Raw genomic sequence first — 21143 nt, forward strand, 5'->3', positions numbered from 1 at the left:
TCGACAAAATCCAACACCCATTTATGTTAAAAACACTGCAGAAAATTGGAATAGAAGGAACATATTTCAAAATCATTAAGGCAATATACAACAAACCCAAAGCCAACATCATACTGAATGGGAAAAATCTGCAAGCATTTCCTCTATAATCAGGAACAAGACAATGATGCCCACTATCACCATTTCTTTTTGATATAGTCTTTGAGACTCTTGCCACAGCAATAAGACAAGCAATGGAAATCAAAGGAATTCAAATAGGAAGAGAGGAATTAAAATTATCCTTCTTTGCAGATGACATGATCCTTTATTTAGAAGACCCAAATACTTACCAAAAGATTTCTGGGGCTGATTGACCAATTCAGTAAAGTTGCAGGATACAAAATCAACCTAAAGATATCAGTGGCTTTTCTTTATACTAACAATGAATCCACAATGAAAGAAATAAAACAATTGCATTCACCATAACATCAAAACCAATAAAATACTTAGGAATAAACCTAACCAAAGACATTAAAGACCTCTACTACAAAAACTATAAAACATTAAAGAAATTGAAGAAGACTTTGGAAGATGGAAAGATCTCCCATGCTCATGGATAGAAAGAATAAATATCAAAATGGCCATTCTGCCAAAAATGATCTATGGAATCAATGCAACTCCCATTAAAATACCAATGACATTCTTTATAGACCTAGAAAAATCAATAATTAATTTTATATGGAGAAATATAAGACACAGAGTAGCCAAGGCAATTCTCAGCATTAAGAACCATGCAGGAGGCATCAGAGTCCCAGACTTCAAATTATACTATAGATCAATAGTAGTAAAAACAGCATGCTATTGGCACAGTAACAGGCATACTGACCAGTGGAACAGAATAGAAGGTACAGAAACAAATCCATACACCTACAATCAATTAGTCTTTGACAAAGGGTCCAAACTCCTATGCTAGAGAAAAGACAGCCTTTTCAACAAATGGTGTTGGGAGAACTAGCTATCCATTTATAGAAAGATGAAACTAAATTTGTACATCTCACTGTGCACAGGGATCAATTTGAGATGGATCAAGGACTTATAAATTAGACCAGAGTCTATGAAGTTATTAGAGGAGGGCATAGTCTCAACACTACAACATATAGGCACAGGCAGTAACTTTCTCAACAAAACCTCCAAAGCTCAGGAAATTAAAGCAAGACTTAACAAGTGGGATGGCATCAAACTAAAAAGTTTATTCTCTTCAAACGAAACCATCAAGAACCTAAAGAGGAAGCCTACAGAATGGGAGAAGATCTTTGCCAGCCACCACTCTGATAGAGGGCTAATATCGAGAATATACAAAGAGCTCAAAAGACAAGACTCTACATTAGCAAAACAAACACCCCGATCAAGAAATGGGCAACTGAATTGAATAGACACTTTACAAAAGAAGAGATACAAATGGCCAATAGATAAATGAAAAAAAAAAAAGTTCTACATCACTAGCTATCAGGGAAATGCAAATCAAAACTATGCTGAGATTCCATCTAACCCCAGTCAGAGTGGCAAGCATAAATAAATCAAATAACAGCAAATGCTGGTGAGTATGTAAAGAAAGAGGAACTCTTTTACACTGTTGGTGGGAATGCAAACTAGCTCAGCCACTATGGAGATCAGTGTGAAGATTCCTTAGGAAATTGGGAATAAATCCACCATATGAACCAGCTCTACCACTCCTGGGTATTTTTACAAAGGGGTTGAAATCAGAGAACTACAGTAACATATGCATACCTATGTTCATAGCAGCACAATTCATAATAGCCAAAATATGGAACCAACCCAGGTCTCCATCAACAGAAGAATGGATTTCAAAATTATGGGAAATATACACAATGGAATTCTATTCAACTATAAAGAAGAACAAAATCATGTTATTTGCAAGAAGATGGAACATCCTGGAGAGGATTATGTTAAGTGAGATCAGCCAAGCACAGAAATAAAAGGGACATATGTTTCCTCTATAATGCCCAAACTAGGGACCACTGGGGATACTAGAGGGACTCCAGATAAGAGAAGGGAAATCTTAGCAAAGTTTGAATGGAAAGATAGGAGAGGTAGAAGGCTGAACATTATTAATGGAGGAACTACATCTGAACATGTATAAAAGAATGAATATAGCATGCATACCCTGGACACTCATTGTTGGGAGGGGAGGAAGGAAAAATGGGTGTGAGGCTGAGAGGGCACCAAGCACAGTTTAAATGAATACCACTTATTTTAAAAAAATTATGTACCCATAAATAGATTCCATGGCAAAAAATCTTATGACCATCTTCATAGATGCAGAAAAATTTCCTACTGAAATTTAGCATTTTTTCATGATACAATTTCTGAAGAAACTAGAGGGAGAAGAATCTCACCTTATATGCCAAATATATATTCAACATCATCATACTGAATGAGGAAGAACTGAAAATTTTCTCTAAAATCAGGAATGAGACAAAATTGTCCACTCTCACTCACCACTCCTATTCAATATAATTCTTCTTTTTTTATTTTTTATTTTTGGTGGTATTGGGGTTCCTGGAAGCCGTTCTACCTCCAGGCTACATTCACAGACTTATTTTATATTTTTGATATAGGGTCTCTTAAGCCAGAGGGGCTAGCTTCGAACCTGCACTATCCTCCTGTCTCCGCCTCCCAAGTGCGGGGATTACAAGTGTGTTCCACCACGCCCGGCTTCAATATAATTTTTTTTATATTTTAAAATAAAATCCTTTTAGAAGAAGGATTCAAACAGGAGAACAAGAAGTCAATTATTTCTAATTGCAGATGATGTAATACTATCCTTAAAAGATCCTAAATAGTCTATCCAAAGATTTTTAGGACTAATAAAAGCAGCAAAGTAGCAGGATAAAAACTCAACACAAAAAATGTAATAGTTGTTTTATACATGTAAGGAACTAAAAAACCACTTTTTACAACTCTGGGCTACACTCCCATTCAATCAATAAATAGACAATTCAGCTAAATATTTCTAAAAAATCTAGGATAAATGGCCAGCAAATAAATGAAAAAATTCTCAACATCTTTAAAAACCAGGGAAATGCAAACCAGAACTACACTAAAACATTATCTCACTGTAGTTAGAATGGCAATCATCAAGGTGCAAATATAACAAATGCAGGTGAGAATATGTGGGAAAAGGAGTACTTATATTTTCCCTGGTGGCATATTAAATTAGCATAACCACTGATAGGTATCAATATAAAGGTTCCTCAAAAGATTTATTTTGTTTTGAACATAATTCATTTAAAGGTAACATAATTCTCTTATAGATTTGTCAGAAATAGTTCACAAAATTCCTGAAAATTTAAAACTTAACATTTGCAAGGGCTAAAATTAAACAATAAAACAGGGCAGGAGGTATAGCTCAGAGGTAGAATGCCTCCTGAGTTTAATCCCTAGTACCACTCCCAAAAAAGAAAATAAAAAAAAAACTGAGCTGAAACTTATTTTTACATGTATTTATGTATATTAGCTACATTAATAATATGTGAATTTATGATCAATGTCATATTAAAAAATATATTTGAATACAAACCCAAAATTCCCATTGCTCCCCACGGTCATCAATTTTGTACATGTCTTCCCAGAACTTTTCTTTTAATATATTTATATTTATTTATATGTTCACAGACAAGGGGATATAATTTTCTGGGGAGGCGTTGCACATAAATTATGTAAAATATCATGTAATTTCCTGCAACTCTCTTTTATTCCTCAAGAATATACATAAAACTAGGCATGGTGGCTCACGCTTGTAATCCCAGCATTTTGAAGGAGAATCTGGGTTTGTGGACAGCCTTAGCTACTTAGTGAGGCTTTTTGCAACTCATTAATACCTTGTTTGAAAATAAAAATAAAAAATAGAGTTGGAGGTGTAGCTCAGAGGTAGAATGCCCCTGGTTTCCATACCCAGTACTGAAAAAAAAGAATACACATAATTATATATATTGGTGGTACTGGGGTTCCTGGAAGCCCTTCCCCAGACCTATTTTACACTTTGTATTTGGAAACAGGATCTCTTAACCTAGCACGGCTGGCTTCGAACCTGCGCGATCCTCCTGTCTCCGCCTCCCAAGCGTGGGGATTACAATCGTGCACCACCATGCCCAGCTATAAAATATGTTTTTTATATGAACATATAAAAAGGCTGCATAGTGAATGTCATTTAAGAGTATGTTTACCTAAAATGTTGCATTAAGATATAATCAATAATATTAAAAGAATTAAAATTTTCTGTTTACCAAGTTAAAAAGAAATATTCTTTAGAATAACCTATAAGTAAATTACTATTAAAATTAGATACCAAAACTCATCAACACAACTGCAACCATACGTAAGTGGAAATTTATAAATATATTTACTTAAAGAAAAAATTTTATTTAAATTATTATTTAAATATTAAAGTTTATTTAGTTGGTTATTTAACAAGAAAAAGGCAGAAAAAATAGTAAAATAAATGGTCAAAATTTAGAAAAGATTAAGTACATCCCCATAAAAATGGAACAACAATAACAAAAGGCAAAAACTAATGTAGGAAGTAACTATTATGCAATAGATAATATGAAGAAAATATTTGGTTTTTCAGAAGAACTAAGAAAAGAAAAAATATCTAAAAACTATAAGGCCATAGGAGAAAAGTTATTAATATCCATTATAACACTGAAAATGAGAAAATAATGCAGAATTTGCCGCCAGAAAGAATATAAGGCAAAATTTATATTAATAAATATGAACATTTAAAGAAATGGAAAAATTTCTAGAAGGGTAAAAATTACAAATATTGGTCTAATGAGAATCAGTAATTCTGAGTAGTCTCATAAGTAGTAAAATCTTTGTATATTTTAAATATTTATGACCAAAGTCTCTAGATTTCTTCTCTGGTAAATTCTATTTATTTATTTATTTATTTATTTATTTATTTATTTATTTATGGTGGTACTGAGGTTTCTGGAAACCCTTCTACCTCTGGGCTACACTTCCAGACCAATTTTTTATGTTTTAATTGGAAACAGGGTCTCCTAAGCCAGCAAGGCTGACTTCAAACCAGCGTGATCCTCCTGTCTCCGCCTCCCAAGCACGGGGATTACAAGTGTGCGCCACCACGCCCAGCTAAATTCTAATTTTTAAGGAGGTAGTAAATCAATATTTTTTTGCAAAAATTTCCTATTCATCTCATGAATCTTCTGTTAACTTGGTACAAAAAGGTCAGGTTTACTCATTAAACTAGATGTAAACATCCTAATCAGATATTAGATAAATCTGAAATTATTTCAGGAATATAAGATTGATATAATAGTTAATCAAAGATAAGCTTTGTACTATAATAAAATAATGGGAAACAGTTATATGACAGATCCAGTATAAAATTGAAAGGTTTAGATACAATTAAACATCAATTGATAAAATTGTTTATCAATAGAACTTTCTATAATAATCAAAATGTTTCTTTAGTGTTTACCAATACATTGCACATTATTTACAGCCACACGCGGCCACTGAGCACTTGATATGTGGCTCATGTGACTGTGCAGTTATTTTATTTAATTTTAGCTAATTTAAATTTGAGTTTCTATCCATGTCTAGTGGTTGTCCTACTGGATGGTTCAGTTCTAGAATCTCTAGTACTTTATTTTTCCCAAGAAAGTAATATAGAGGCATCAAGGAAATGAGCGGGTGAGATAAATACATAATTTCATTATCCGTTGTTGCTGGGATTTATATGTGTGTAAAACTACCCCACACAATTTACTATAAAAGCAAGAATATACAGTTAAAGAAAATAGTTATTAATACAGTATCTGATACCCATTACCCTAAATATTGGCTTCAAAATTGTTCAAATTATATATAACATAGAAAAGCATGTTTCTTTTATAAACTACTAAATTGAGATATTGATTTCTGTAAATCTTCTTTAAAAATTTATATCACTAGAACCCTAGTGTAAAAAAAAGATTTATACTTTATAAACATTTTTGCCATCATTTTATTTTTAGAGTTCTCAATTGTGTATGATTAACTAAAACGCGGCGTTTCTTTACAGAATTGTACACACAAAAACTGCTGTGATGCACCAACATGTACATTAAAACCTGGTGCTACCTGTGGCTCTGGAGAATGCTGCTCACAAAAGTGCACGGTAAGAGGCAGTCTGTCATTGATGACAGCTCAGCACACACCTCTTTCTCTCTCTCTCTCTCTCTCAGTCTCTCTCTCTGTATATATATATATATATATATATATATATATATATATATATATACACACATACATACATATGTATATGTATATGTGTATATGTATATATACATACATACATATATACATATATATGTATATATTTGGTGCATTTTAATTATACAGGCATATATGCAAACAGTACTTATTATTCCTTCCCTTAATTCCTATTCTTGCCTTATTTCATTTCACTTTTCTGATTGAATTTGATAAGCTTGTGTATGTACATCTGTCTACTGAAGTGTCTCTTTCTTCTGTCTTCTGATTTCCTCAGTTATTTGGGCTTCTCTACTCATCTAAGGCTCCCCCACCTTTGTCTGGAGCCTACATTGTCTACATCTCATTTTCTCCCTAGCTTTTGCATATTATGAAGAATATCTGACTTTTATTTTGTTGACTAATCTCACTTAGTATAATGTTCTCCAATTACATATATTTCCTTGCAAATGACATATTTTTTTCTTTTATTATGGCTGAGTAAAATTCTATTGTTTGTACATCCAATAGCTTTGTAATCCACTCATCTGTTGATGGACATATCAGCTGGTTCTGTAGTTTGGCAATTGTAAATTGTGCAGCTATAAACATAGATCTCGATGCATTTCTCTGGTAGTTTGATTTATATTCCTTTGGGAAAATATCCAGGAATGGTATTACTGAATCATATTGTAGTTCATTTGCATTCTTTTGAGAATCCTCCACACTGTTTTCTAAGATGGCTGGACTAGTTTGCAAACCCACCAGCAATTTTAGAGTTTCCACTTTACTACACCTTTGCCAGTATTTGTAGTTGTTTATGTTTTTAATCATTGCTATTCTTATTGGGGTTAGGTGAAATCTCTGATTGCTAATGGTGTTTAACATTTTTTCATACATACATTTATTGGCCATTTAAGTTTCTTCTTTTATGAAGTGTATATTTAGTTTATTTGTCCATTTTTGATTGGGTTATTTGTTTTTTAGCTGTTTCTTGAGTATATATACTTGATATTAGCCCTCTATCAGAGGAATAGTTGGCAAAATTTTTCTTCCATTATGTTGGATCTCTGTTGAGGTTCTTTATGGTTTTCTTTCCCATACAGAAGCTGATCAGTTTAATGTGACCCCATGAATAGATACTCATTTGAATTTATTGTGCCTGTGGGATCTTCGTACAAAATATTTTACCGATGCCTCTGTCTTTGAGTGTTGCTCCTATACCCTCTTCAAGCAGCTCTAAGTCCTCTAATTTCCAAGTGTTTGAACCATATTGAATTGAATCTCATGTAGGATGAGAAAGTGGGGTTTATTTTCATTATTTCTGCATATGGTTAATCAGTTTTGTCAACACCATTTGTTAAACAGGTTATCCTTTTTTCAGTGTATATTTTTGGGCTCTTTATAAAAAGTCAACTGGCTGCAAGTGCATGAATTTGTTTCTGAGTCTTCTCTTCTGTTAAATTGGTCTATGTATCTGTTTTTGTGCCAATACCAACTTGTTTTTATTACTATGGCTTTGCAGTACAGTTTGAAGTCAGATATTGTGATGCTTCCTGCATAATTCTTGTTGCTGAGAACCACTTTTACTATTCTGGTTTTTCATTGCTCCAAATGAAATTAATGACTGATATTTTATGTCTGTGAGGAATGACCGTAGTGATTTAATGGATATTTCATTGAATCTGTAGAACAATTTTGGAAGAATGGCTATTTTGATGATATTTATTCTGCCTATCTAAGAATATGGAAGATCTTTCCATCTCCTAATGTCTTCTTCAATTTTTTTTCTCATTCTTCTATAATTTTTCTTGTAGAGGTGTTTTATCTCTTTGGTTATATTTATTCCTAAGTATTTTTGTGGGTTATTGTGAGTGGAAGTGTTTTCTATTTTTCTTTTTTAGTGGATTTCTGGTTATCACACAGAAAAGCTTCTGATTTTTAAAAATTTTTTATTGAACATAAATGGTATACATTTAAACTATACTTGATGCCCTCTCCCCCCTCCCGCTCCTGTTTTCCCTTCCCCCCCTCGCAACAATGATTGTCCCAGGTAACCATGCCATATTCATAATTTTACACATATTTGGATGTGAACCCTCATTAATCAAGTTCAACCTTCCTCCTCCTCTATATTTCCATTCAAGCTTTGCTGGTATTTCCCTTCCATTATCTGGAGTACCACTGGTATCCTCTAAGTTCCCTAGTTTGGCCATATTAGAGGAAACATGTACCTTCTCCTTCTGTGCTTGGCTGGTCTCACTTAACATTATGCTCTCCAGGACTTTCCATCTTCTTGCAAAAGGTATGATTTTATTCTTTTTTATGGCTGAGTAGAATTCCATTGTGTGTATTTCCCAGAGTTTTGCAGTCCATTTATCTGTTGATGGGGACCTGGGTTGGTTCCATATTTTGGCTATTACAAATTGTGCTGCTATAAACGTAGGTATGCATATGTTGCTATAGTTCTCTGAATTCAACCCTTTTGGAAAAATACCCAGGTGGTAGAGCTGGATCGTATGGTGGATCTATTCCCACCTTTCTTAGGAGTCTTCATACAGATCTCCATAGTGGCTGAACTAGTTTGCACTCCCACCAACAGTGTAAAAGAGTTCCTCTTTCCCAACATCCTCGCCAGCATTTGTTGTTATTTGATTTCTTTATGCTTGCCACTCTGACTGGGGTTAGATGGAATCTCAGTGTAGTTTTGATTTGCATCTCCCTGATGGCCAGTAATGAAGAACATCTTTTCATGTATCTATTAGCCCTTTGTATCTCTTCTTTTGTGAAGTGTCTATTTAGTTCATTTGCCCATTTCTTGATTGGGTTGTTTGTTTTGCTAGTGTAGAGTCTTTTGAGCTCTTTGTATATTCTGGATATTAGTCCCCTATCAGAGTGGTAGCTGGTAAAGATCTTTTCCCATTCTGTAGGCTTCCTCTTTAGGTTATTGATGGTTTCCTTTGATGAGAAGAAACTTTTAAGTTTGATGCTATCCCAGTTGTTAATTCTTGCTTTAATTTCCTGAGCTTTGGAGGTTTTGTTGAGAAAGTTACTGCCTGTGTCAATATTTTGTAGTGTTGAGCCTATGCTCTCCTCTACTAACTTCACAGTATCAGGTCTAATTTTTAAGTCTTTGATCCATCTTGAGTTGATTTCTTTGCATGGTGAGATATAGGGGTTTAGATTCATCTTTTTACAAATGGATAGCCAGTTCCCCCAGCACCACTTGTTGAAAAGGCTATCTTTTCTCCAGCATATGTGTTTGGCCCCTTTGTCAAAGATTAATTGACTAAAGATGTGTGGGTTTGTTTCTGTATCTTCTATTCTAATCCACTGGTCAGTATATCTGTTTTTGTGCCAGTACCATGCTGTTTTTACTACTTTTGCTCTATAGTATAGTTTGAAGTCTGGGATTGTAATGCCTCCTGCGTGTTTCTTGTTATGGAGAATTGCTTTGGCTATTCTAGGTCTTTTCTTTCTCCATATGAAGTTCATGATTGATTTTTCTAGGTCTCTGAAGAATGTCACTGGTATTTTAATGGGAATTGCATTGAACCTATAGATCAGTTTTGGCAGAATGGCCATTTTGATGATATTTATTCTGCCTATCCATGAGCATGGGAGATTTTTCCATCTTCCAAGGTCGTCTTCAATTTCTTTCTTTAATGTTTTATAGTTTTTGTTGTAGAGGTCTTTTACATCTTGGGTTAGGTTTATTCCTAGGTATTTTATTGGTTTTGAGGTTATAGTGAATGGAATTGTTTTCTTTGTTTTTTTCATTGTGGATTCATTGTTGGCATAAAGAAAAGCCATTGATTTCTTTAGGTTGATTTTGTATCCTGCGACTTTGCTGAATTTGTCAATCAGCTCCAGAAGTCTTTTGGTTGAGTTCTTTGGGTCTTCCAGATAAAGGATCATGTCATCTGCGAATAAGGATAATTTTAATTCCTGTCTTTGTATGTGAATTCCTTTGATTTCCTTCTCTTACTGCTGCAGCAAGAGTCTCAAGGACTATGTTGAAAAGGAGTGGTGATAGTGGGCATCCTTGTCTTGTTCCTGACTGTAGCGGAAATTCTTGCAGTTTTCCCCCATTCAATATAATGTTGTCTTTGGGTTTACAGTATATTGCCTTAATGATGTTGAAGTACATTCCTTCTATCCCAAGTTTCTGCAGTGTTTTTAACATAAATGGGTATTGGATTTTGTTGAATGCTTTTTCAGCCTCTATTGCTATGATGATGTGGTTTTTGTTCTTGGTTCTATTTATGTGGTGAATAACATGTATTGATTTGCATATGTTGAATCAGCCTTGTTTTTCTGGGATGAAACCAACTTGGTCATGGTGTATTATTCTCTTGATATGGTTTTGAATGCAAATAGCTAGTATTTTGTTTAGAATTTTTGCATCTATGTTCATTAGGAATATTGGTCTGTAGTTTTCCTTTCTTGAAGTATCTTTATTTGGTTTGGGGATTAATGTGATACTGGCCTCATAGAAGGAATTTGGGAGAGTTCCATTTCTTTCAGTTTCCCAGAACAAGTTATGAAGTATTGGTATTAGTTGTTCACTGAAGGTTTTGTAGAATTCAGCTGAAAACCCATCTGGGCCTGGGATTTTCTTTGGTGGAAGAATTTTTATTGCTATGTCTATTTCTTTGGTTGCTATTGGTTGGTTTAGGCTTGATATATCCTCTTGGCTGAGTGTAGGTAGGTTAACTGTGCTTAGGAATCGAATCTATCAATTTCTTACATGTTTTCAAGTCTATTGGAGTATAAATTTTTAATGTAGTTTCAAATAATCTTTTTAATTTCTTCACTATCTGTGGTGATATCTCCTTTTTCATTTTTAATTTTGATAATTTGAGTTAATTCTCTTTTTCTTTTGGTTAGGTTGGCCAGGGGCTTATCAATTCTATTAATTTTTTCAAAGAACCAACTTTTTGTTTTATTGATTCTTTGAATTGTTCTTTGTTCTCTATTTCATTTATTTCTGCTCTAATCTTAATGATTTCTTGCCTTCTGCTGGCTTTGGGAATAGACTATTGCAGACTTTCTAGGTCCTTGAGTTGTGTCATTAGGTTCTTTACTTGGTGGTTCTCTGTCCTTCTTATGTTGGCACTCAATGCAATAAATTTTCCTCTTAATACTGCCTTCATAGTGTCCCATAGATTTTGGTAGGTTGTGTCTCTGTTTTCATTTGTTTCCATAAATTTCTTTATTTCTTCCCTAATTTCTGCTCTTACCCATTCATCATTCAATAGCGTATCATTCAATCTCCATGTATTTGTATGATTTGAGTTTCCTGTTGTTGATTTCTACTTTTATTCCATTATGGTCTGAAAAGATGCAATGAATTATATTACATCTTTTGAATTTGCTGGTGCTTTCTTTGTGTACCAGGATGTGATCTATTTTGGAGAAGGTTCCATAGGCTGCTGAGAAGAATGTGTGTTCTGAAGTTCCTGGCTGAAATATTCTGTAAATGTCTATTAGGTCCATTTGGTTTATGGTCTTCTTTAGTTCTAGAGTCTTTACTCATCTTTTGCCTTGAAGGATCGATCCAGTGGTGTGAGAGGTATATTAAACTCTCCCAGAATTATTGTATTTGGGTCTATTTGGGATCTGATGTCCATAAGGGTTTGTTTTACAAATGTGGTTGCACCCACGATTGGGGCATAAATATGTACTATCATTATATAATAAAAGGAGGCACCCTGATTTGTCTCTTCTGATGTGTTTTAAAGTCTGTTTTGTTGGATATCAGGGTTGCTACCCCTGCTCTTTTTTGGTCATAGTTGGCATGGTATATCTTTTTCCATCCTTTCACTTTCAGTCTGTGAATGTCTTTGGCTGTAAGGTGAGTTTCTTGCAGACAGCATATATTTGGATTATGTTTCTTAATCCACATTGCCAGTCTATGTCTTTTGATTGGTGAGTTAAGTCCTTTGACATTAAGAGATATTATTGAAATATGATTTTTGTTTTCTGCCATTTTATGTTCTGTCTACTATTGGATGAATTGGTATTTCTTCTTTACTTAAATGGCCCACTTATCGACTTCCTCTCTTATCTTGTTCTGAAGTCTGCTTCTTTTTTCTTCTTTATGGTTTATATCTTTAAGAATTTTCTCTAGTGTAGGCTTTGAATTTATGAATTTTTTAAGATTCTGTTTATCATGAAACACTTTTGTTTTCCCATTGATTTTGAATAGTAGTTTTGCTGGATAGATTAGTTTTGGTTGGAAGTTATTTTCTTCCAGGGTCTGAATCACGTCATACCAGTCTCTCCTAGTATTCATGACCTAGGTTGTATAGTCTGGGTTAATTCTTATTTTTTTGCCTCTATATATGTCACCTGTCCTTTTGTTCTCACTGCTTTTATGATTCCTTCCTTGGCCTCTATGTTGGTCATTTTGGCTATTATGTGGCATGGGGAGTTCCTTCTTTGGTCCTGTCTCAATGGTGTTCTGTATGCCTCCTGGACATGAAGATCCAAGTCTCTTTCCATGTTTGGAAAATTCCCTGAAATTATTTCTTTGAAGAGATTATGGATGTCCTTGGTCTGTACCTCTATACCTTCTTCAGTGCCTATTATCCGTAAGTTAGGATATTTGCTGGATGTTTAGGTTTTGTTGCTGTAAAGATTTCTGTATATCGCTGACTGTGTTTTCGGTTTTGGATGTACTGTCTTCTAACAGTGATATTCTGTTTTCCATTTCACCTAATCTTCTAGAATTTCTTTCTATTGCTGTCTTCATTTTACTTATTGACTCTTTCATTTCATTCCAGACCTCTTTCTGATTCTTAGTGTTTCATCTCCTCTAGACTTGTTTTAAATCCTTTCATTATATTGTAGATCAAGATTCGGAACTCCCCTTCTTGCATTTCTTGAAGGTCAGTATTTGTGACTTCTGTGATTTCTCTACTATTCTTGGTTCTCATATTTTCACCGTTCTCAGGCCTGTTCTTCTGTTTTCTTCCTATTGAAGTGGTACAGATTGAGTGATGGTGGAGTAGCTGGCAGCCCAGTCAGAGGCTCTGACGGGCTTGGAGTTCTTCCGTATCAGCGGCTGTCGGTCAGGCACAGAGGTGACTCCTGGGTCTTGGTGATTCCTGGGTCTCCGAAAGAGCTTTTGGATTTTGTTGCCACATTGGTGTAAGTCAGGTCCCCAGGCTATGGTTTGGGCTGGTGCTCTGCTGGTGCTGGGTGGGGGCTGTGCTGGAGCCTGGGGCTGCAGCCTTTGAGAAGGTGCTGGCTGGTACTGGGCCAGTGCTGGGCTGGAGCTGGGCCTGGGCTGGGCTGAGGCCAGAGATGGTAGCAGCCCAGGGGACTCTGGAAGAAGAGGAGCCTGAGCCTTGGGGCCCCGGGTGTGGCTTACGGTGGCTGTCGGTCAGGCACAGAGGTGACTCCTGGGTCTCGGTGATTCTGGGTCTCCGAAAGAGCTTTTGTATTTTGTTGCCAAGGATGGTGTAAGTCAGGTCTGGGGCTACGGTTTGGGCTGGTGCTTCACTGGTATTGGGCGGGGGCTCTGCTGGAGCCTGGGGCTGCAGCCTCTGAGAAGGTACTGATTGGTGCTGGGCCAGGGCTGGGCTGATGCTGGGCCTGGGCTGGGCAGGGGCCAGAGATGGTAGCAGCCCAGGGGGCTCTGGAAGGAGTGGATCCTGTGCCTCACCTGGGGAGGCTTACCTGCAGCCACATACTTTAAAATGGAGACTTGCCCAGTTTTTTTCTCCCAGTGCACTGAACTGAACTTTAACTCAGTTTTTAAGTGTTTAATTAAAATATGTAGCTTTTCTTTTTTCCCCAGGCAGCTTCATCCATAATAGAATCTGTGTCTTTTTGGGACACTGTTTTTCTCTAACTCTAGTTCACCTATTGCTTTTTCTTGTGATTGGTAGGCTAGCTCTAGTCCCACCCTGAGAGCATTTGGGGTGGAAAAAAGAAAAAAAAATTAAAAGTTTGCACGAATTGTTGCTCATCTATCTCATTTTCACAAATCGCCCCGGAGCCTGAGATTAGGCTATCAGGAGAACAAATAGGAGGGGTAGGAGACTCCAGGTACTGGGCCTGGAGGACCCCTGGTGTTGGACACTGTTCCTTGTCTTTTATAATCTTCTCATCTGATGGTTTCAGTGTGTATCTGATAACCAGTTCCTCTGCAGAAACCTGGAGATGCTGGTTGGGACACCCCGGAAGAAGGTAGGTGGGTGGGTGCGCTGCCGGCCCTCCTCCTGGTGCAGCCTCGCGTTTGGCTGGGGCACGCACAGCGTGGGGGTGCCCCGAGGTGTCCCCTAACGCGGCACCTGTCTCCGGAGAGCAGGCTGGGGAGCCCGCCCGGCGCGCTCTCCGGCGAGTGGCCCCCTTCCCGGGGCGGCGGGCAAGAGGAGACCTGTAACGTGCCTCAGGGGTCTGATTTTTTTTTAAGATTGATTTTGTATACAGACACTTTGCTAAAGTTTTAAATCAGTTCTATAAGCCTTTTGGTTGAGTTTGTTGGGTCTTTTATATAGAGTATTATGTTATCTGCAAATAGGAATAGTTTTATTTCTTTTTTTCCTAGCTGGATTCCTTTGATCTCCATCTCTTGCCTTTGCTCTGGCTAGAGCCTCAAGTACTTTACTGAAAAGAAGTGGTTATAATGGATATCTTTGATTGTTCCTTTTTTAAGGGAAAGCCCTTACAGGATTTCCCTGTTTAATATGATGTTGGCCTTTTTGTTGTTGAGATATGTTCCTTCTATTCCCATTATCCACATTAATTTTTAGCATAAATGGGTGTTGAATCTTGTTGAATGCTTTTTTACCATCTATTGAAATGATCATCTAATTTTTGTCGTTTGTTATGTTTATTTGATGAATTACATGATTGTTTTTTATATGTTGAGTCAGCCTTAAATCCCTGGGATGAACCCTACTTGGTCATGTTGTATGATTTTTTTGATATGGTTTCAAATACTTGTTGCTAGTAGTTTGTTTAGCAATTTTGTGTATATGTTCATCAATGACATAGGCCTATAGCTTTCTTGAGTTGTCTTTATTTGGTTTTGGTATTCATGTAATGTTGTCTTCATAGAATGTGTTTGGGAGATTCCTGTTTCTTTCCCTTTCATGAAATAGATTGAGAAGTATTGGGATTAACTCTTATATAAAGGTTTTTATAAAATTCATTTGAAAACCATCTGATCCTGGGCTTTTGTTTGATGGTAGGTTCTTTATTGGTGCACCAATTTCTTTAATTGCTATTGATTCGTTTAAATTTTCTATATCTTCTTGATTCAGTTTAGGAAGGTTGTATGTACCTAGAAATTTGTCATTTTTTCTAGATTTTCCATTCTGTTCAAATATAATTTTTCAAAGTAGTTTTTAATAAACCTTTGAATTTCCATGCTGTTGGTGGTAATATCTTTTTCTCATCTTTTAGTAATTTGGATTCATTACCTCTTTCTTTTGGTTAGGTTTCTTAGTTATTTATCTATATCATTTATTTTTTTCAAGAAACAAACTTAGTTTTACTAATTTTTTGGTATCTTTTTTGTATTCTCTGCTTCATTGATTTCTACTTTGATTTTACTGATACTTTTTGTTACACTGATTTTGGAATTAGATTTTTTTTGTTTTTCAATGGCTTTATGGTGTGTCATTAGGTAACTTATTTGGTGATTTTCTCTTCATATGTTTGCGCTCAAGGGTATGAATGTTCCTCTTAATATGGATTTTGAAGTGGCCCAGAGATTTTGAAATGTTGTATTTCTGTTTTTGTTTCTAGGAATTTATAAATTTCTCCTATTACCCTTTCCTCACTTAGCTTATAAGGTTTCTCAGATTCTTCTTAAAGTTGATTTCTAGTATTATCCCATTGTTGTTTCAAAAGACACAGGAGATTATATCACATGTTTTGAACTTGCTAGCATTTTCTTTGTGGCCCAGTATATGTTCCATATTGGAGAAGTTTTCATAAACAGTAGAAAAGATTGTGAATTCAGCTGTAGTTGGATAGAATATTTTGTATGTGTTTAGTAGTTACATTGGGTTTATTGTGTTTCTTAGGCCCGAGCTATCTTTTTTGACATTTTTCTAGATGTTGATCCAGTAGTGTGAGAGGAATGTCGATGTCTCCTAATACTTTTGTATTGGGATCTATTTGAGACTTAATGTTATAAAGAGTTTGCTTTATGAAAGTTCTTGCACCTATATTTGGGGGTAAATATTGACTATATCCTCTGTTACATTGTTCCCTTTTTCAGTAAAAAAAAAAAAAAGACCTGCTTGGTCTCTTCTAATAAGTTTAAGCTTGAAGTTTTATGGTCTGATATGAGAGTTTTGATCTCTATTTTTCTTTGAGTCCCATTTCATGGATTACTTTGCTGCAGCCCTTGGCCTTTGGTTTGTGAGTATCTTTACTTGCAAGGTGCATTTCTGGCAGACTGCATATAGATAGATTATAATTTTAATCCATTTTTCCAACTTATGTTTTTTGATTGAGTAGGTGAGGTCATGGACAATCAGTGTGATTTTTGAGATATTTTTAATTCCTAACATTTTGAGTTGCAATTTGTTTCTCTGGTTCTGGTATTTATTTTTATTTATTCTTTGTAATTTATATGTTTGAGTATTTTCTATAGTTTTGGTTTGAAAGACATAATTCTTACATCTTTATTTTATCATGAAAGATTTTTATTTCCCTGTCAGGTTTGAATGATATTTTTGTTGGGTAGAGTAGATTTGGCTGAAACTTGTTTTCTTTCAGAGTTTAGAAAATGTCATAGCAATCCCTCCTGACTTTCATTAGTTGGTTTGAGAAAACTGGAGTGAATCTATTAGTTTGCTTCTGAATGTCACTTGTTCTTTTTTTTCGGTGGTACTGGGGTTCCTAGAAACACTTCTACCTATGGGCTACACTCCCAGTCCTATTTTATATTTTTATTTGGAAACAGGGTCTCTTAAGCCAGTGAGGCTGGCTTCAAACCAGCGTGATCCTCCTGTCTCCACCTGCCAAGTGTGGGGATTACAAGCGTGTGCCACCATACCCGGCATTTTTTTAAAATGTGGTACTGGGTTTTGAAACCAGAGGCAAAAGATATTCATATGTTAAAGGTGAAAGGATGAAAACAGATAAACCCTGCAAATAGAGACCAAAAGCAAGCAGGGTTATCAATGATCATATCTGACAGAACAAATTTTAAGATAAAGCATATCAGGAGAATCAAAATGGGGCACCTTTTCTTAATAAAAGAAACAATTCAACAAGAAGATATAATAATAGTATGAGTACACCCACTTTTGTAAAACAAGCTCAAGGACATCAGGCTTCAAATGGAAGCAAATATTGGGAGACTTCAACATATCACTCATGCCACTTTATTCGTCTTTAAGACAAAAGATAAGTAAAGACTCTTCAGACATAACACTATAAACCAAATGGACCTAGTAGACATATAGAAAATGTTCCAACCAGCAACATATGAATACATACTCTTCTTAGCTGCCCATGGAACCTTCTTCAAATTATACCACATCCAGGCCACAAAGCAAGCACTAGAAAATTAAAAAATAATAATAAATTTTTCTACATCTTTTTAGACCACAAACAATGAAAGTAGAAACAAACAACAGGAAGAGCAAAATAAATTACATACATACATGGAGATTGAATAATTCACTTTTTTTTTTTTTTGGTGGTATTGGGGATGGAACCCTTCTACCTCTGGGCTACATTCCCAGACCTGTTTTATTTGGAAACATGGTCTCTTAAGCCAGCAATGCTGGTTTCAAACTTGCATGATCCTCCTGTTTCCACCTCCCAAGCATGGGGATTACAAGTGTGCACCACTACCCCCGGCTGAATGATACACTCTTGAATGAGGACTGGACCAGAGAGAAATAAAAGGAAAAATAAAATAATTTCTGGAACTAAGCAAAATTAGAGACACACCATACAAAAATCTACAAGAGTCCTTGTATGCAATGTTAAGAATTTAGCAAAAATTTATGAGTACTCACATAAAAAAAAAAACAGAAAGTCACCAAATAAGCAACCTAATGACACACCTCAAGGATATAGAAACACATAAGCAGTCTAATCCCAAGGCCAGAAGGCAGAAGATTATTAAAATAAGAGTAGAAATGAATAAAATAGATAGTTAAAAATAAGATTAAAAAAACCCAAAAAGCTGGTTCTTTGTGTTAAAAAGATTGACAAACCCCCTAGTCAACCTACCACAAGAAAGAATCACCCAAAATTAGTAAAATCAGAAATAAAAAAGGAGACATCACCACAGACAGTAGGGAAATTAAGAGGAAACTATTTTGAAAATTTATATTCCAATAACCTGAAAAACATGGAAGAAATTGACAGATTTTTAGGCACATCCAACTTACCTAAACTGAACCAAGAGGATATAGAAAACCTAAACCAAACAATATCAACCAAAAAGATAAAAACAGCAATAAATATCTGCTATCAAAGAAAAAGCCCATGGATTTCCAGCTAAATTCTACAAAATCTTTACAGAAGAAATTAACTCAATACTTCTTACATTATTTTATGAAATACAAAGAGATGAAATTCTTCCTAACTCTTCATATGAGGCAAGCATCATATTAATACCCAAATCAAATAATGATACCTCAAGAAAAGAAAATTGCAGACCATTATCATTGATGAACATGCTAAAATTCTGAACAAAATGCTGGTGATGCACATTCCAAAAGTACATTAAGAAAACTGTATACCATGACCATATTGACTTTATCTCAGGAAAGCAAGGATGATTCAACATACAAAAAAATCAACACATTTTATTCATCACATCAATAGAACTAAGGACAAATTTCACATGATCATCTCAGTAGACACTGAAAAAGTATTTGACAAAAATTTAACATCTGTTTATTTAAAAACACTGCAGAATATTAGAATAGAAAGAATGTACCTCAACATCATTAAGGCAATATTCAATGAAACAAAGCCAACATTATATTGAATGAAGAAAAACTATGGTAATTCCCTTTAAAATTAGGAACAAGACAAGGATGCTCACTATCACCACTCCTTTTCAATAAAGTACTCAAGAATCTTGCCAGAGAAATATAACTGGAGTATATCAAAGAAATTCAAATAGCAAAAGAAGAGTTCAAACAATCTTTATTTGCAGAAGATATAATACTATATTTAAAACACCAAACAATACAAACTATAACAAAACAACAATAACAACAACAATAACAAAACTCAACCACGAGGACTACTAGAGATGATTAACAAATTCAGCAAAGCAGCAGGATACAAAATCAACCTAAAAAAATTAATAGCCTTTCTGTATGCTAATCATGAATCTTACTGAGAAAAAATTTCAGAAAAATAATTCTATTCAGAATAACCTCAAAACCAATAAAATACCTATGAAAAAATCTAACCAAGGAGGTGAAAGGCCTTTTTAAATAAAATAATAAAACATTAAAGAAAGAAATTGAAGATCTTAGAAAATGGATAGATCTTTCTTGCTCTTGGATAGGCAGAAAAAATATCAAAATCACCATTCTAACAAAAGTGATCAACAGAATAAATGCAATTACTATCAATGTTATTTTTCACAGACCTAAAAAATTCAGCTCTAAGTTTAGAGAAACAAAAGAACCAGAATAGCTAAAGCAATTCTCAGCAAAAAGAACCATGTATGAAGCCTAAAAATTCCTGACTTCAAATTATACTACAAAGCTATTATAATAAAAACAGCATGACATTGGTACAAAAACAGACACATAGACCAATGAAACAGAATATAAGATAGAGAAACAAATTCACATATGTATAGCCAATTGATTTTTTTTTTACAAAATACCACAAACATATGTGGAAGAGAAATACATCTTTTTCAGTAGTGTTGGGAAAACAGGTTATCCTTTTGTAAAAAAAATGAAACTAAATCTTAACCCCTCATCTACACAAGAATCAACTCAAGATGGATCAAAGACGTGAAAGTTAGACCAGACACTGTGAAGCTACTAGAGGAGGGCATAAGTCCCAACTCTAACATATAGCACAGGTAGAAAATTCCTCAACAAAGCTCAAAAAATTAAAACAAGAATTAATAAGTGGAATGGAATTAAATTAAAAATTTTCTGCACATAAAATCCTATCAAGAGTCTAAAGAAAAGCACACAGAATGGGAGAAGATCTTTGCCAGATATCCCTCTAATAGAGAACTAATAACTAGAATAAACAAAAATCTTAAAAGAATTCACACTAAAAATAACACAATCAAGAAATAGGCAAGCTGGGCATGGTGGCGTATGCTTGTAATTACAGCATTCAGGAGGCTAAGACCGGAGGATCACGGTTCGCGGACAGCCTCAGCTACTACTTAGTGAGACCCTCTATAACTCAGTGAGACCCAGTTTGAAAATAAAGAATAAAAAATAGGGCAGGGGGTGTAGCTTGTAAGCTGACTGTCCCTGGGTTCCATCCTCAGACCCGCAAAAATAAATAAATAAATAAATAAATAAATAAATAAATAAAAATAGGCAGTGGTATTGAACAGACATGTCACAAAATAAGAAGTACAAATGGCCAAAGATACATAAAAATGCTTAAATCAATACATAGAAAAGTTTTACGGCAATCAAGGACATGCACTGAGATTCCATTAACCCCAATCAGAATGGCAACCATCAAATAAAAAAGCAGTAAATGTTGACAAGAATGTGAGGAAATAGTAACTCTTTTATACTGTTGTTGGGATTGCAAATTAGTTGAGCTGCTATCAAAACGAGTGTGGAAATTTCTTAGAAAACTAAGAATTAACTCATCATATGATCCAACTATACCACTCCTGGGTATCTTTCCAAAAAGGCCAAAATCAGAGAGCTACAGTGATATATGCATAT

The 21143-nt window shown here is 35.0% G+C and overlaps 1 protein-coding gene across 1 annotated transcript in view; it reads left to right on the forward strand.

Annotated features, from left to right (window-relative positions):
- LOC308273165 (disintegrin and metalloproteinase domain-containing protein 5-like) overlaps positions 1 to 21143 on the forward strand; it is a gene marked incomplete at both ends in the record, with an annotated part of 239017 nt that overhangs the window by 166745 nt on the left and 51129 nt on the right. Inside the window, 3 exon segments of the mRNA XM_080710260.1 lie at positions 6089 to 6184; positions 13247 to 13346; positions 14410 to 14654. Coding sequence (XP_080566386.1) covers positions 6089 to 6184; positions 13247 to 13346; positions 14410 to 14654 — 441 coding nt within the window.

Source organism: Muscardinus avellanarius, assembly GCF_963383645.1.
Source record: "Muscardinus avellanarius genome assembly, chromosome: 14".
Classification (NCBI taxonomy): Eukaryota; Metazoa; Chordata; class Mammalia; order Rodentia; family Gliridae; genus Muscardinus; species Muscardinus avellanarius.